The following is a 16,606-nucleotide window of genomic DNA, read 5'->3' as shown; positions in this document are numbered from 1 at the left end:
AATGGTCACGTCATCCGCTTATAACAATACAATTAAGGTTATATCGTCAATATTTAGGCCAAACTAGGGATGATATTAATTCCTTTTGTCCACATATCGGGAAAATCCAAGAACTAAAATGTCATTAAACATATTACACAAATGATTATATAAAATATCAATATTTTCGAGAAAATATTCGTATCAAATTAAACCCCTACTAGCCGCTTTATTACGTTAAAATAGTACACATACAATTATACAATAAAAAGATGGATCAGAGTTGAACTGTATTATATAATACAATATTATAATTATAAAATACCCGTTTCACTTGGCTTTTAAAACACTTGAAATATTTGCAAAGCTCCAATTTAATAAATACCTATTAAACCCTGATCGTAGTTTTGAAAATATACTTCTGTGAAGCCGCGATAGGACCCATTTTGGTACATTTATATAATAAATGTTAATAAACTAGAATAAACTACCTGTTTCAACGCAAAAACTGTTTAATTGTGAATTTTCACCAATAAATATCATCCGATACGACTCGGGTTACATTGTTCAAGAGGCTTTAGGTTAACGGAGTTAGGTTGTGCGACCAGGACGGTGCTATCACCATTATACCACTGTGTATGGGGTAAGCCTCTAAATAGATAACATGTCTTTAAACGGCAGTTAATGACGTTTGGCGAGTGAATCCGAAATTCATATCCGACCAATCGAAACGCTAATCTGATGAACGTGCGGTATTTACAAATCATTATATTTTCGCGGTAAATTCATCATCATGAAGGGGTTCAGATTTGGTACAAAACCTCTAAAAAATTAAGCGATTTGACGTTAAAAATGGCCGTGTTCGAACGGAATACAGTATCGTGTTATTATAATAATCATTTTCTGCGGAGCAATAAGCATATGCAGGTTCACTGTACGTTTGTTGGCAAGTTTGGCGGGTTAACATTCATTTAGACTATTTGGTAATGGAAAATGATTATGCAATATACAGGATATAAACTTTGTTTACAATTACTGTAACAATGCCTTAATGAGCCACCCGTATTAAAAAAATAAAAATTGCTTTGATATATCACATGTTCATGTAATCCGTTTACAGAGAAACGGCCACGCCATTTATTTTTAAGTTATGAATGGTTGTGAACTCCTAGAACGAGAACACTGATACGCTAGTTCTACTACTTCCAACTTAATATTAAGCTTTAGTTTTTATTTATACCGTGGTGAAGTGTTTTTAAATGCTAGTATCTCTAATATTTATGTTTCATGTGTAGAGTTCTAAAACTGAATTCCATGCTTTTGGGAACGAATCGCGTTTTGAACGATGTAGAAATAATTGATTTTTATAGTAAAACGTTCATTTGAATAATTAATTTGCACACACACACACACGCACGCAAACACACACACACATTATTTATATTCTGATATTTTAAGAAAGTGCAATACCTTACTCAATAAAATGATATTTGGACGCCATACAAATCATACACACATGACTTCGTTTGTGAATAAAATCTAGTTCTAGTTACGTTTTACAATTCAGTAATAGAATCAAAGGACCATCAGCAAAAGTTTGTACAGATCTGGTTTAATATTTTGGGAGCATAATTAAAACTGGAGTCGGTTCGTCGGTGGCTGGCTTTGCCACACACCGCTAATAACTAACACAATTAAACAGTGTGTCAGTCACTCACACGTTCACTGGGAAAGTCAGTCAATCAATTCACATTTGAGCAGTCAGTCAATCACTTACATGTTCACTCGCGCAGTCAGTCAATCACTCATATGTTCATGCTCTCAGTTATTCATTCATTCACACTTCTAACAGTCAGTCAATAACTCATCTGCACACTCAATTATTTTCAGTCAATCACTCCCATGTTCAATCGCGGAGTCAGTCCATCCAACATCCTAACAGTCAGTCAATCGCTTACATATAAACTCTCGCAGCTTATTACTCACAAATTCGAACATCAGTCATTCACTCACAAGTACCCTCGCATAGTTACTAAATCAATCACGAGGATACACAAATTCGAAAACGTAAAACAAAATAACAAACAATATATCGAAATTTCATCAATAGTAATACTTTTTTGTAATAGTGTGTATATAGCATGAAGTAATATTGCATATAGGTGCTTATTAAATGCTCTTAAAACACAAAGAACTACATATATTTGTAGGATATAAAAATCTATCAGAAACCCAAAATCATCCAGAATTGTGTATACATATGAATCCCTATTTTGCATTAATCTAAAGGTCTACATGACATAGTTTCAACAATAATATAACGACCTCTGTAAAGGGCTATTTTACTTTATTGGGTTCATTATTTGACATTATCCAGTGTAGTGTACCCCTGTGTATTGACAGCCTGCTGTGGTCACAGTGCAGCGACCATTATCAGAGGTGATCAATTAACACGGATGCACAGGAAACACTGAATTAAACCATTGATATATCCGTTTAGAGAATGGATTACACATATAATTAGCATATACTGAGACCCTTAAGTAAGTTAATTGTCATAAATTGTTTGTGCCATAGTATGGTGTGTGTTTGTTTGGTATGATGTGTGTTTGTGATGATATGATGTGTATTTTTGATGACAGTATGTGTGTTTGCCATAGTCTGCTGTTTGTTTGCTATGGTATGTTGCGTGTTTGTCTTGGTATGCTGTGTGCTTGTCATGGATTGTTGTTTGTTTGTTATACAATTTTACGTGTACATTTAACATGTTGTCCTTTTTATTCGCTATTATGTTATTTTGCGTTAATTTCATTCGGAATAGCCTGTTCTTTGACAAGAACCACAGCATAACATAAAATGACGCACCGCCGACTCTGGCAAACTCACATCATATCATCAAAATCACACACCCTACCATCACAAACACACATCATACCAAAACAACACACACCATACAATTATAAGCACATATATGATTTAAACCCAAATCATTTAAATGAAACAGCCTTTATATCAATAGTCAACAGACGACAGACGATGCGTTCCATAATTCTTGCATGTGTAGACCTTTTAACATACAAAATCCTAGGTTTTACGATCTGATGGAAATTGTGCATGTCCGTTTTATTTATTTCAACATCAAATAAACCTTTGTATTGATTATTTAATTCTAAATGTCTTTATACAGTGTGAGTTAAGGTCATGTTTAATAATGAGTTTTAACAAATTCCCCTAACTTAAGTTTTATATATAGATGCATAAAAAGTTTAGACATATTTCTTAATGCATAGGTATCAAAAAAATTATGGTTACATAAAGCGCATTGATAAATAATCAAATAAAACACATTGCGTTTATAATACAAATGTTTAAAAGGTCAAGTACATGTAAGTATGAGATTAAGAGAACTATTGTCATGTTTTAGTTTATTATTTTGCGTCTAAATAAAGAATACGAAACCATATCTGATTTATTTATCAAGGCACTGGCTTAAACAAAGAATTTGATCTTGACTTTTTTAACCATGTCGATTGTTAATTTAAATACATTTATGATTATTAGCAAATACAAAATAAAACAAATGGGACAAAACAAAAAGTGTTTAAAAGAATTAATACACAATTAATTATAGAGTTTCTCTCCTAGGGATAATATTTACACATACAAATATTTTATAAACAATAGTTAACGCTATGAATAAGAAATAAGAGTGAAACATATGTGAAGGTTTTAATAATTGATGATGTATGATGTGTTGGTACAAGGAATAATATATCAAACAGCAACAGCTACTCATGACAGTATGTATTGGGTTGTAAGGACAATCGACTGGTTCGACTGATAAATTTGTTGTTCTCATCCACCCCAATTAGCGGTTCATGTTGAATGATTGGGTTCTTGTTTAGTAGGAAAGTTAAGTAGGCTGCGAAGTAAAACATCATTATCATAAACGGTATCATATATAAATCCAACGGCAATTGTTTATATAGTTCGCTGATATTGGACGCTACATTTTGTCTGACAAAATCACATACTGTTTTAGTTTCTAGTCTGGAAAAACATCAAATGTTTGCAATTAAATGGCCCGATCTGGTCCACGAACATCTACCAAAGGCGATGTATTTGGAAATGCTAAAAGATTTTGACCTTTATTTCGAACCGTCTTCGTCTATAAATCGAAACGTGCGTTTATTGTATAAGGCTGTAAATAAGAATCTAAACATAGTCACACATAGACGCGCTCAGTATTTTTCTACATTAAAAGAGAGCTTTGCTATGAAAGCATGATATGAGCAAAAACATATGTAAGGTCACATATTTGGCATTTTAATTATTGCTGCTTTAATAGATTTAATGTTTTTTTATTCGGCTTCGAATTTCATGGTAAAGAAAGCAGTGTATTTATAGTGACAACCGCCGATTTAACAAACCAGTGTACATAAACTAGGTTTGAATTATTGCCAGCTAGGTTAAAAACAACATATTTTCTTAGCCTATATTATCAACTATATCAATCTAAATTCACAAAAATCTACTGTGTGATTAAACCTGTTCCCACTTTTAAATATCTGCTATTTCTCAATAAAATAATGTGTTTTCAAAATCAATCGTTGAAGTACATTTTCTCAATGAAAGTGAAATCATAGTTTTCTCATTGCATACAAAGGATTACCAATTAATGGCACTATACTGCAGGGAAGTGAAACTGCTATATTAGGTACTTTGGTTGATGTTGTAATAAGAAAAGGATACGAACGTATGTATGTATTTTTTAACGTCTGTGCTGCCAAGTCACAGCTTCTTTATGAGAATCTTCGCGCTTGTGTATGTATCGGCGGCATTAGTTTGGCAATACTAAATTAATACTTATATTTTCCCCTTGTATACCTATTAACTTAAATTCGACAGAAAACGCTTCGACTTGTTGCGAACGTGTGTCTACAACATTATCAGTGTGGTGGCTTTAAGGTGTCTGTTTAAGCCGTGCGATCTATGCAAGAAAGTGGTCCACCAAGACACTTTACCTCCTTGTCGGAAGTGAAAAGAACGTGCATTAAACGTAAGTTTAACGCACGGTTCCCTTGGCAGGGGTTTCTGATGCACGGCCGACGGATTTACGTAAGAACAGGCGATAGTGTCAGTTGAGTCCGAAGCGGCGAATCTGCGATCAATGCAAATCACATGATAACCGTTCGTCCGACGCAGAACATACTTACGTAGACTTTGTAGTCTAGGCTGCTTTTATTATTATTGGTTTTGTTGTAAAATCGATAGTAGTTTTATTTTAAGTAGTTGTTCATGACTATGCTGGATATAGCGTTGTTATAATTTTATAAATTTATTTTCACTGCTATTAGGGTAATGAATTGTCAATGTTTAATTTGAAGTCGTCACAATTGTTATATTGTCATAAATATTTGCAAACGTTCTTTATTGAGGTGGACGTTGAACCCAGCTTCATTGACGAACGTTGATGGTCAAAGTGACGGTAACACCACAACTAACGAATTTACTGATGGTGAGCATGGTCATTCAAGTTCTAATCGCTTTGCTGTTGGCGACTTGGTGCAGATTCGCAGTGATCAAGAGACCGTCAAGCCTGCAGATAATCATATTTGGGAAGACTATTTAGAGCTGGTGAGTTTACATTTGTCAGCAGGCATAATTAATAAAGAGCACTTCTCAGCCACATTTATCAATTAGGCTACACAGTTCAGTCATGTACTCAACGGTAACAGTTTTAGAAAAGTAGCTTGATTTGTAAATGTAATGTTCCTATGTTTGAGGGCGATAGCATCGAACGAAAAATCGTTGGTTATTTCCGAATACCAAGCACACATTCGTAAATAATTTCGATTTTACCACTTAATGTTGGAACCAACGCTATGAGTTTTGCTCACAATATATATGCTTATGATATCTCAGCCAAGTTCTAAAATGCGTCAGGTCCGTTCCTACCAGAAGACCACACAAATGAGCATATAACAATATTTAGAACTTGTGCACACTTTTAAAGTTACATCGTTTTTAAATCGTCGCTTAACTTGATCAGACATTTTATTTAATTATGTCAGGTCCGTTGAACAAATGGCCGTCCTGAGGTAGAGATGGTAGATTCCATTATATTGCTTGAGTAAACTCTTGTAAACATTCAAAAGTCACGATAATTTTCTCATTACATGATAAATATTGCATACCGTGGATAACGGAATAACTACTGAAAACAACAACAGTTTCGTTTTGTTCAGATTTCATAAAAGTATTGAGGAATGTTATTTTACCACCTCTAATTTGAAAATCAATGTACACGTCGAATATCTTTTTTAAAGTGATTCTTGTTTAACTTGCCAGTAATCTTCCTCATAGCATCGAAACACTATGTTTTATTTTGTTTTACAATTTTATCGGATGAGTGTAAGTATGAGTCCAGTTCTTTGTTAAAAACTTCGAATTTATATGGTGGGGCAGTTTTCCCGGGACATGTATATCAAAAGTGAAACCTGCTCAGACAAATTAAGTTGCTTTTGGTGTCAGGTCAGAGTTTTCAGAGCTTTGGCCCTCGTATAATATATATTTATAGTCCAAGAACGTTCGTACGCATCTGAAGGTGATTGCAAGTGAATGAAAGTTTGGGTGCTACCAATGTCTCTTAGTCAATGTTTTCCAATATTAATAGATATAACGTCAACAATTTTATTGACTCAATATTTCGGCATTTACATTTCGTACGTAGTACATAAATACACATCAGAAAAAGTGGCCGAATCGAATAACAATGCTACGACAAACCTAAGAGTTATGTGTAAACATTTATTTACAATCAAAAGACATGTATTGATTCAATGTAGACGTTATTCAATGATGTATTAGTTTTAGTAAACGGTGACACTACGATAAACTATTTTCTTGTTTTACTTAGTAAAGTAAACCAAACGTCATTGTTTATGTTTAAATGCTTTGTTTTAGCTTGGATACTACCATAACTAATATTTAGGTGTTAACGTTTATGTGGATCCCGTATTGTTAAATTAATAGTATATTTATGTGTAAAAATCGATACTTATCAATAGGATTTAGCTAACTGCTCTATCGGATTGTAAATTTTGCACACATGACGTCTGTTAATATCAATATGAATTATGGGATTCGAACATTAAACAATCCGTGAACAAGACGAATAAAATACCAGCGGTTAATCACTCACTGTTTTACAATCACACACACTCCGATATGGCGCACCAAAGGGGTCGAAACTTTAACTTCTGCTCGAGCAGAAAAAAATGCTGCTCGAGCAGCAAAATTCCTGCTCGAGCAGTAATCTGCTGCTCGGGCAGCATTTATTTTTAGAATAAGCCATTGAACCCGTCAGCCAATCAAATTTGAGCTTACAAACGGACGACATTAGCTATCTCTACGGAAACGAAATAGACCGGTGTAGCGTCAATATTGTCAGATCGTGAGATCTGACGATTTTCACAGTACCCCCGTGATATTGCTCCGATCAGTCGCCGTGAAAAATGTCAGATTGATGAAAAATAATATTTAACGCATTGTTGTTTCAATTCAACTTAATTTCGCGTTTTAACAGCTTGCAGTTATATTCGGACATCTTTTTTTCGGACGTTGAACCTAAACACATTGTTCACAACAAAGATATCAAAACAGTAGTTCTAACACCATGCACACATTTGAATTTTAAAACGATTTTCGTTTTAAATGTTATATTTATCGATGATGTACATGCATTACGTTGTAAAGAAATATGGTAATGCCTAATTTACAGTCATGAGTGTTGCACTTTTTTACTACAAAGATATAACATTGATTTAAGAAAATATTTTCAGATTATATATATATATATATATATATATATATATATATATATATATATATATATATATATATATATTATTTCAGCTTAAAAAAACTGATTATGAACCAAATTCAGTTCCAGAAATGTATAATCCCAATCGGTGTTTTTATCATTATTTTAGCTAATTCACATGTACACTCAATTCAGGAAAACTATTGTATTATATTTCACACAATCATAGTTACCACTATCATCATTTATTTAATATGTCAATAAGCTCGATTGGTAATTGTGGGTTCGGCTCGGGTAATGCTTTAAAGTACCCCGTGTACTCTTAAGTATACTTTAATGTACCCCGGGTACGCTAAATATACTTAAACGTACCGTTGGTCTGTCTGTCAGTGCAGTCACACACAAACTTATCAGTGCTTTATCTCAGAAACTCAATAAAAGTTTTCAACATGAAACTTTATGGGTGTATAAATATAGCTGAGGAGAGGTGCCATGCACAAGAACCATAACCCGTCGCTTTCTGAAATAAGAGTTATTGCACTTTGTTGTTTTTGTATGATGTAACTAGGGCTATATCTCAGATACTATACAAGATTTTAACATGAAACTTCATGGGTGTATAATTATCAATGCACGAGAACCATAACCGTATACTTTCTTACATAACGGTTATTGCCCTTTCTTATTATTGTTATTTTATTATGTAACTTTTCAGGGCTATATCTCATTTATAGAACCATGTATAAGAACCACAACCCTTCACATTCTTAAATAAGAGTTATTGCCCTTTGTTGTTTTTTGTATGATGTAACTTTTCAGGGCTTTATCTCAGAAACTATAAATACAAGATTTCAACATGAAATTTCATGGGTGTATAATTGTCAATGAGAATAAGTGCTATGCACAAGGAACATAACCCTAGTACATATGTACATGTCTGATGTTACTTTACAGGACTATATCACAGATACTATACATGATTTAAAGATGAAATTTAATGGATGTTAAGATATCAATGAGGAGAGGTGTCATGCACAAAATCTATAACCCTACACTTTCTTAAATAAGAGTTATTGCCAATTATTTTTTTATGTTGTTACTTTTAAATAAGTGAGATAAGGGTACAACCCTTCAAATAAACTTTTCTGTTAGTTCTGCACCCATCAATAATCAAAATTTATTTGGCGGGGGATATCAATTTAACGAATTTGCTTATTATTAGTCTAAACGTTGAAATAGACTTAATATTTTAAGTAGCAATGAGAATATAAGACACAACATACTCATCAGTCATCAGTATTATGTTAGCATATCTTTAGTCGGTTACTGAACTAGGGCAAATAAAGTTGAAGTTTATCAGGTGGTCTAAAAGTCCTCACCGCCTAGCAGAGAAGTCTACAAAGTATTTTAAAACCGGTTCATGAACATGAAATGATAAGTCATTTACGCAATCGGGATTATTTATTTTAAGTCAATATGTTTTTGGAATCTTAAGGCACTCATTGAAAAATACACCACTACATAAATAAATATCTAGGTCAATTGTGATTCTGTCAAGCAATGATTATCATATCAATTATTATCTCCAGATTTATTCTTTTTTTCTTGCACTTATCATAATCTAACCATCTGCATTATTTTTGCCAAACCGGTGGTTTTGCAATCTGAGCACCACAATCATCAATATTTTGTGTAGATATAAAGATGTTCTCAAAATTTAGGATTATAATAAAACCTTTTGTTTTATTGTGCTGTACTTGTTTAGGAGATGTGTAATACCAACTGGCTACTTCTGTTTTCAGAACTAAAAGGCACAGAAGGATTTTATTAATATTTAATTGAGTTCTCAGATTAATCCAGCCCAAAGCACTTCCTGCTACAAAAACATATTTTCGAGCAACAACACATATTGTAATATCCATTTTAATGCCGTGCGGGTCTTTACAGTGGAGTGATCGAGTCTCACAGATATGTTTGCCGCACTCCATGAATCAGAAGTCTGCGTCTCACGACAAGTCTCGATAAACTGAATCATGGGCCTGTCGCAACATTGTGGGATGCTTTTTCATGACCAAACATTTGGCAGTCTGGAAATAAAGTAAAAGTCATTTATACTTAACTTAAAAAACAACAACATTTGTTTACAATAAGAAAAGCATATATTCACTAGATTAAGTGTTCACAAAAAATACTATTTCTGAAAATAAAATTGCAAGAACGATAGTTTGACAGTGAAAAATATTCATGTTTTATGCATCACACATTAAGACACTGAAAAACAACTTTTCATACAAAATAATATAATGGAGCAAAGAGAATGCTTTTTTTCATTATATGACACATTAATAAATAAAAATATGATTAATCTTCTTGTTTAACCTTTTTTCAGGGTTATTTGACAAAAGTGGGACTCTATAACACAGTTTGATCCGCAGGTTATGATATTACATATGAAATATCATGTCCTTTATAAATTAAAAGAAAATGCAAGGCTCTAAAAACCAATGCACCAACAGAAAGGTACGATGATTATATTCTACATTCTCCCATTATTTTGTTGAATAAAAGTTAATGCAGATCTTTACTAAGCAAACTAGAGCTTTGTCACAGACTTGACAAATATACCCCACGTGCCGCATTGACACAGACTTTTTTGCATGCTGTCTTCACAAAACAAGAGAATCAAATTTATGGCGATTTTTAAGAATGATAATGCCATTATCATTTATGGCCATTTCGACCTTTGGACTCTTGAATTCTTTAGCATGACATGCAGTCAAAATTTATGGCCATTTTTTTACTTTTGAACTCCAAGTGTGACCTAGACCTTGGAGTTATCGACATAATTCTTTCGCATGACACATCGTCCAATGACTGTGAACAAACGTACCATGTATTTTTAAAATCTCACAATAAATGACATAGTTATGGCCTGGACAAGATCATTTATGGCCAATTTTGACCTTTGAACTCACAGTGTGACCTTTACGTTGCAGATATAGACGTTATTCTTTTGCGCGACACACCGTCCAATAATGGTGAAAAAATGTGCCAAATGATTTTAAAATCTCACAATGAACAACATAGTTATGGCCTGGACAATCTCATTTATGGCCTTTTTTTTACCTTTGAACTCAAAGTGTGACCTTGAACTTGGAGTTATCGACGTAATTCTTTCGCGCGACACACCGTCCAATGATTGTGAACAAATGTGCCAAATGATTTTAAAATCTCACAATTAATGACATAGTTATTGCCCAGACAAGCTCATTTATGGCCATTTTTAATCTTTGGACTCAAAAGTGTGACCTTGACCTTCGAGATATTGAAGTAAATCTTTCGCGCGACACACCGTCCCATGATGGTGAACAAATTTGCCAAATGATTTTAAAATCTCACAATAAATGATAAAGTTATGGCCCGGACAAGCATTTGACCCTTGAACTCCAAGTGCGACCTTGATCTTGGAGATATCGACGTACTTTTTTCACGCAAAACATCGTTCCATGATGGTGAACAAATGTACCAAGTTATTTTAAAATCTAACGATAAATGACATAGTTATGGTCCGGACAAACTTTCTGTTTAAAACACACTAAGTGACCCCGTGACCTAGTTTTTGACCCAGCATGACCCATATTCAAACTTGGCCTAAACATCATCAAGATACAACTTGTGACCAAGTTTGGTGAAGATCGGATGAAATTTCGGGACAGACCGACAGACCGACCGACAGTACGACAAAGTGACTCCTACATGTATATAGAAATATAAAACTAATTTATTACCATCAATGCAAACACTTCACAGCTGTTTCCATGGTGCTGTTTGTTGCAAGGTGGCGCTTTGAACTTTGAACTGAATTTTTCCAAGCCATTTTTTACAATTTGCGCTCGTTGACACATGAACTGGCTGCAACAAATATTTTGTTGGTAAAAATCAACAAAAATCATGTGCCTATATACATAAGCGGTACTTTATCTATACCAAATTGTTTTGGTAATCAGTTTTCAAACATATATATATATATATATATATATGTGAATCTATTAACACATTATTTGAAACACATAAGTGTGAGAGATAGGACACAATAATAAATAAGAATGAACTAAAAGCAAGCTTAAATTTATATATATCATATTTAAAGCGTTGGTAGTCATTACAAGTTAATATTTAAGATCCAAATATAGAAAACAAATAAGATTTACAAAGTCTTTTGAATATCTTGTTTGGTATATTGCCTGATGAATGATAACTGGAACTGGCCAAAAAAGCTCCCTAAATGTGACCTTTGATCTCTTGTTAACGCATGCGCTGCAGCTTCTCTACATGGAGAACATATGTGGTAAGCTATATTAAAAATGGCATATTCAATTATCGAATCACAGTTTGGATAAGCTCAGAGACACACATAAAATGCACATACACCTACTGCTACTGTGACTGCTATATCAAGCAGGTAAGACAAAAAATTAATTACAGCTTTGAACCTTACCAGAACAAATCGAACAAGGCCTTGTTGTTACCACCCAACGAGTCGTGAATGGTTACAGTCCTGGACAAAACACTTGCAACCAGCAAAACCCAGTGATTGTTGCCTTTACATTTTGGCAGCATAAGTAGATCATACATATTGAAGTCCACCTACAAAATGTGATATTATAATGTACCTTAAACAATGTATACATTACTAAACAGTGAGAAATTTGCTCAAATTACTTTAAAGAAGTATAGTGGCATGCTAGAATCAAGTACAGTTTAAGTTAACAATAAAACAAAAGATTGTCAGGCAATATGGTACTCCTGGAACAACTTTGTAGAGGTGGGCGTGGTCTATGTGGGCGTGGCTAATGTGGGCGGGGCACCCCAGGGTTGGTAATGGGGCCATGCATAGTTGAAATTATCCGTATTGCCATAAGAGAGGTTCAGTATCAATTTGAAGACATTCGGTGTAGTCTCCGGTGCACTCAAAATGTGCAGCTCCATGAGATACACATGCATGCCAAATATCAAGTTGCTATCTTGAATATTGCAAAAGTTATGACCAAGGTTAAAGTTTTGGGACACACACACACACACACACACACACACACACACACACACACACACACCACACACACACACACACACACACACACACACACACACACACACACACACACACACACACACACACACACACACACACACACACACACACACACACACACACACACACACACACACACACACACACACACACACACACACACACACACACACCACACACACACACACACACACACACACACACACAATGACAGACAGGCCAAAAACAATATACCCCCCGATTTTCTATCCGCGGGCATAAAAATGAGTAAATTTATAGTGTAGGAGGAGAAAGTGGCCAGGACGGACAGACGGACGGACGGAAGACGGAGATAACCACAATATCCCCACTTTTTCTCCGAAAATCACGGGGATAATGAAGCCTAAATGAATTTTTTTCTCAAATTTTAGATGTTAAGTTATGGCAACAGTTTTGTTTGTATTGCATAGGGAAAGGGTTCAAGTTTTATAAATGAGTAGGACCGTTCTGTCAGATGTCATCACTTTTTCACAACAAAATATGTTAACCAAATGTTTTGATTTTTTTTTGTAAATGTACATGTCTTTTTCACTTAATAAAATCCCATTAAAACATGTTATCAATATTTTGTGTGTTTTGTCAACATGCAGTATGTTCTTAAGCAAAATTTAAATACAAAATCAGAAGTGTTCTAAAATAAATTATGGCAAAAAATGAATTTTTCATGTTTTTTAACACATATTTTTCAAAACTATACTCCTAAAAGTTTTTTTCCTGGCCTAAAATCAGTGTATCTTAGAGTAAAAACTCAGATTTATCAAAATATAGGATGGCCTTCAAATATATGTGAAGTTTCTTTTTTATTATATAAGAAAATCTGCAAAAACTAGCTTTTGCCAAAACTGTATACAATTTTCAAACATTTGTACACTTGGGACACTTACATGACTTTTCTATACAAGTTAAATAAGCAAACCATTCAACATATATAAATACTTTTTAAATTTTTATTACATTTGACTATACAAATTAATGTTTCCCCAAATAATGTTCTGTGCTAGAAGGTCCGTTTGATGATTTAAGGTTGATGTTTTGAGATTTAAGGTTATTTGTACTTGACAACTTTAGTTTTCATTTATTCTAAGAAATACCCAAACAGTCAGTAATATAGAATACAAATTAAATTGGCATAAAATATTCTTATAAAATTATAAGATGAGTTACAGGGAACTTGAATTGTTTGCTAAAAGGATCTAGCATGATTTTAGGCCAAATCTGTACACTTGGGACATTTTCAAAATGGATGAAAATCTGAAGAAAAATAGCATAACTTTTATATGTATTTCATTTGAGGTATTTTTGTGGCCCTTAATATGTTTATAACCGGTGGGATATCAGAGGCATAAGGAATCTCCATAATTATGCAGTGTGTCATAGATCTGTATTTTCCATAAAAAACATATATTTCACAAATTGTAGATACATTTGACCTGGTTTTCAATATATTTCACATAGTTGTATATATTTGACTTTGGTTTCATAATTTATCTTGTTCTATATAATAAAGATCTATTTGACATTGCTCTCTATATGCTGGAGATCTATATGCTGGGCATTGTTCTCTATACAAATGGATAGCATACCTTGTTCTCTAAATATCAAATGATGTTCTCTACATATTAAACATTGTTCTCTATGGCATTGACCTTGATCTTTAAATATAAGACATTATGCCTCTTCTATATGTTGGAATTTGATATCTATATATAGGACATTGCTCTCTATACTTGAAGTTGATCTAATATTGTGTTCTCTATATATTGGACGCTTTTCTATAAATATTGAACATGGTTCTGTATACAAAATACATGTTTATATTTTTTTATAATATTTTACCTCGTTTTCTATAATATGTGTCTTGGTCTGATAAAACTGGGCTAAATTCATGTGCGTAAAGTGTCGTCCCAGATTAGCCTGTGCAGTCCGCACCGGCTTATCAGGGACGACACTTTCCGCTTAAACTTGATTTTCGGTAAGAAGGGACTTCCTTCAAACTAAAAATACCATAAAAGTCTGCACAGGCTAATCAGGAACGAGACTTTCCGCACATGAATTAAGCCCAGTTTTCTCAGAACAAGACACATATAATTCACTGTTCTATATTTAGACCTTGCTCTCTATATATTAAACATTATATTCTCTATATATTGGACCTTGTTCTTTATAAATTAGACCTTGTTCTTTTTATACTTTATACATTAAACACGATGTCCTCTTACTTGACCTTCCTCTGTAATACAATATATCCTCTATATATTTTGGTAATGTGTCATTAAAAATGAATGAAATAATAATAAGTGCTGTACAGGTGTTTATCAAAGGTTTTAACATGGTTTTTAGTTTAGATGTGTAGGAATTGTACCAAAAGGGTGACAGTCTGCTTGGTTTAATTATAAGTGTCTGAAAGACTTTGTCATCCATCATAATTGACATTTGACCATGTTCAACTTTTATTTTTTGCTTTTTTCAGTTGCTTTTGAATGCTTTATTAAATCGAAATTTAATCATTTATTCTGCTATAATGTAAGTTTGTTTTCACTTTCTGGAGGTTTATAAGAAAAACATTCATTTTTTGTCCCAAGTGTACATGTACAACATTTAATAACCAACTTCAGGCTAACATTGGAGATTATTGGAGAAACATTTTGATTAAAATTGACATTAATTTGAGAAGAGGAAATGTATTTTTGTAATAATGTTATGGTAAAGTCAAATATAGTTCCCACACATTATCATTTATATGCTTATATTTTTCTTCTGAAGACAAAATATGGAGACATACCCATATTATAAGAGTAGTTCACCCCGATAGTGAAGAAACCACCTTTTTCTCTTGGAGATTACACCCTTCTGTGTACTTCTTTCCAGAAAATTAGAACCTTTGTTTATTTTTTAAAAGCTATCACCTGTTCTTCAAACATGATAAAAATTTCGTACACTTGGGACAATGCGATATTTGTCTTGCAAAAAAAGTTCACAAGGTTTTGGCATCAAATTTTCAGTACATCTAGTGATAAGCATTAATGGTTTGAAGAAAATGATGTAAAACCTTGAAAATTCTATCTTATGAAAAATTTAAAATAACTTTCTTGCAAAATGTACACTTGGGACAGGGACAAATTCTGACCACATTTAGTATTTAGCTGTTCAAAATTTACATGAACAAATAATTGTATAAATACCTGTACAAATGTGTAAAAAAACATGTGACAGGTTAAAAGGACACTTTTTGCCTATAAAATATTGAAGCACTTTATGATGTCACCTTTTAATATACGTGAAGAGAGTTGAAAATTGTGGCACAAAATTGACAAGAACATCATTGGTTTGAACACTTGCTACAAGAGATATCAACCTAAGTAAGAAGCATTGTTTTATTTTTCTTAAAGCATATGCATTTTTATATTCATTAAATGATGGCAATACCTAATATTTCTGAAAGTTTTATTGAAGTATAGAATTGAAAATTGCCTTTTTCATAAAATGTCACGCAAAACCAGTACACTTGGGGCAATTTTAAGGATATTTTTCAATATATTTTGTTAATGAAGCAAGTTATTGAGAAGAATTTTCACATTTAAGTTAATCACATGGAAACATCCTGTAAGATAGAAAAAGAACTCAAACATGCTTAATGGTAAGAAAATAAATGCATGTTTTATTTAGGTTTC

At 33.2% G+C, this 16,606-nt stretch overlaps 1 protein-coding gene across 1 annotated transcript in view; it reads left to right on the top strand.

Annotated features, from left to right (window-relative positions):
• Positions 1 to 16,606, top strand: part of LOC127859890 (uncharacterized) — a 231,790-nt gene that overhangs the window by 60,369 nt on the left and 154,815 nt on the right. The window contains exon 8 of the mRNA XM_052397474.1: positions 5,418 to 5,616. Coding sequence (XP_052253434.1) covers positions 5,418 to 5,616 — 199 coding nt within the window. The remainder of the gene's footprint in view (positions 1 to 5,417; positions 5,617 to 16,606) is intronic.

The sequence above is a fragment of the Dreissena polymorpha genome, chromosome 15 (assembly GCF_020536995.1).
Source record: "Dreissena polymorpha isolate Duluth1 chromosome 15, UMN_Dpol_1.0, whole genome shotgun sequence".
NCBI lineage: Eukaryota > Metazoa > Mollusca > Bivalvia > Myida > Dreissenidae > Dreissena > Dreissena polymorpha.
The sequence above is the reverse complement of the archived record's forward strand: the minus strand, read 5'-3'. Positions and strand labels throughout refer to the sequence as shown.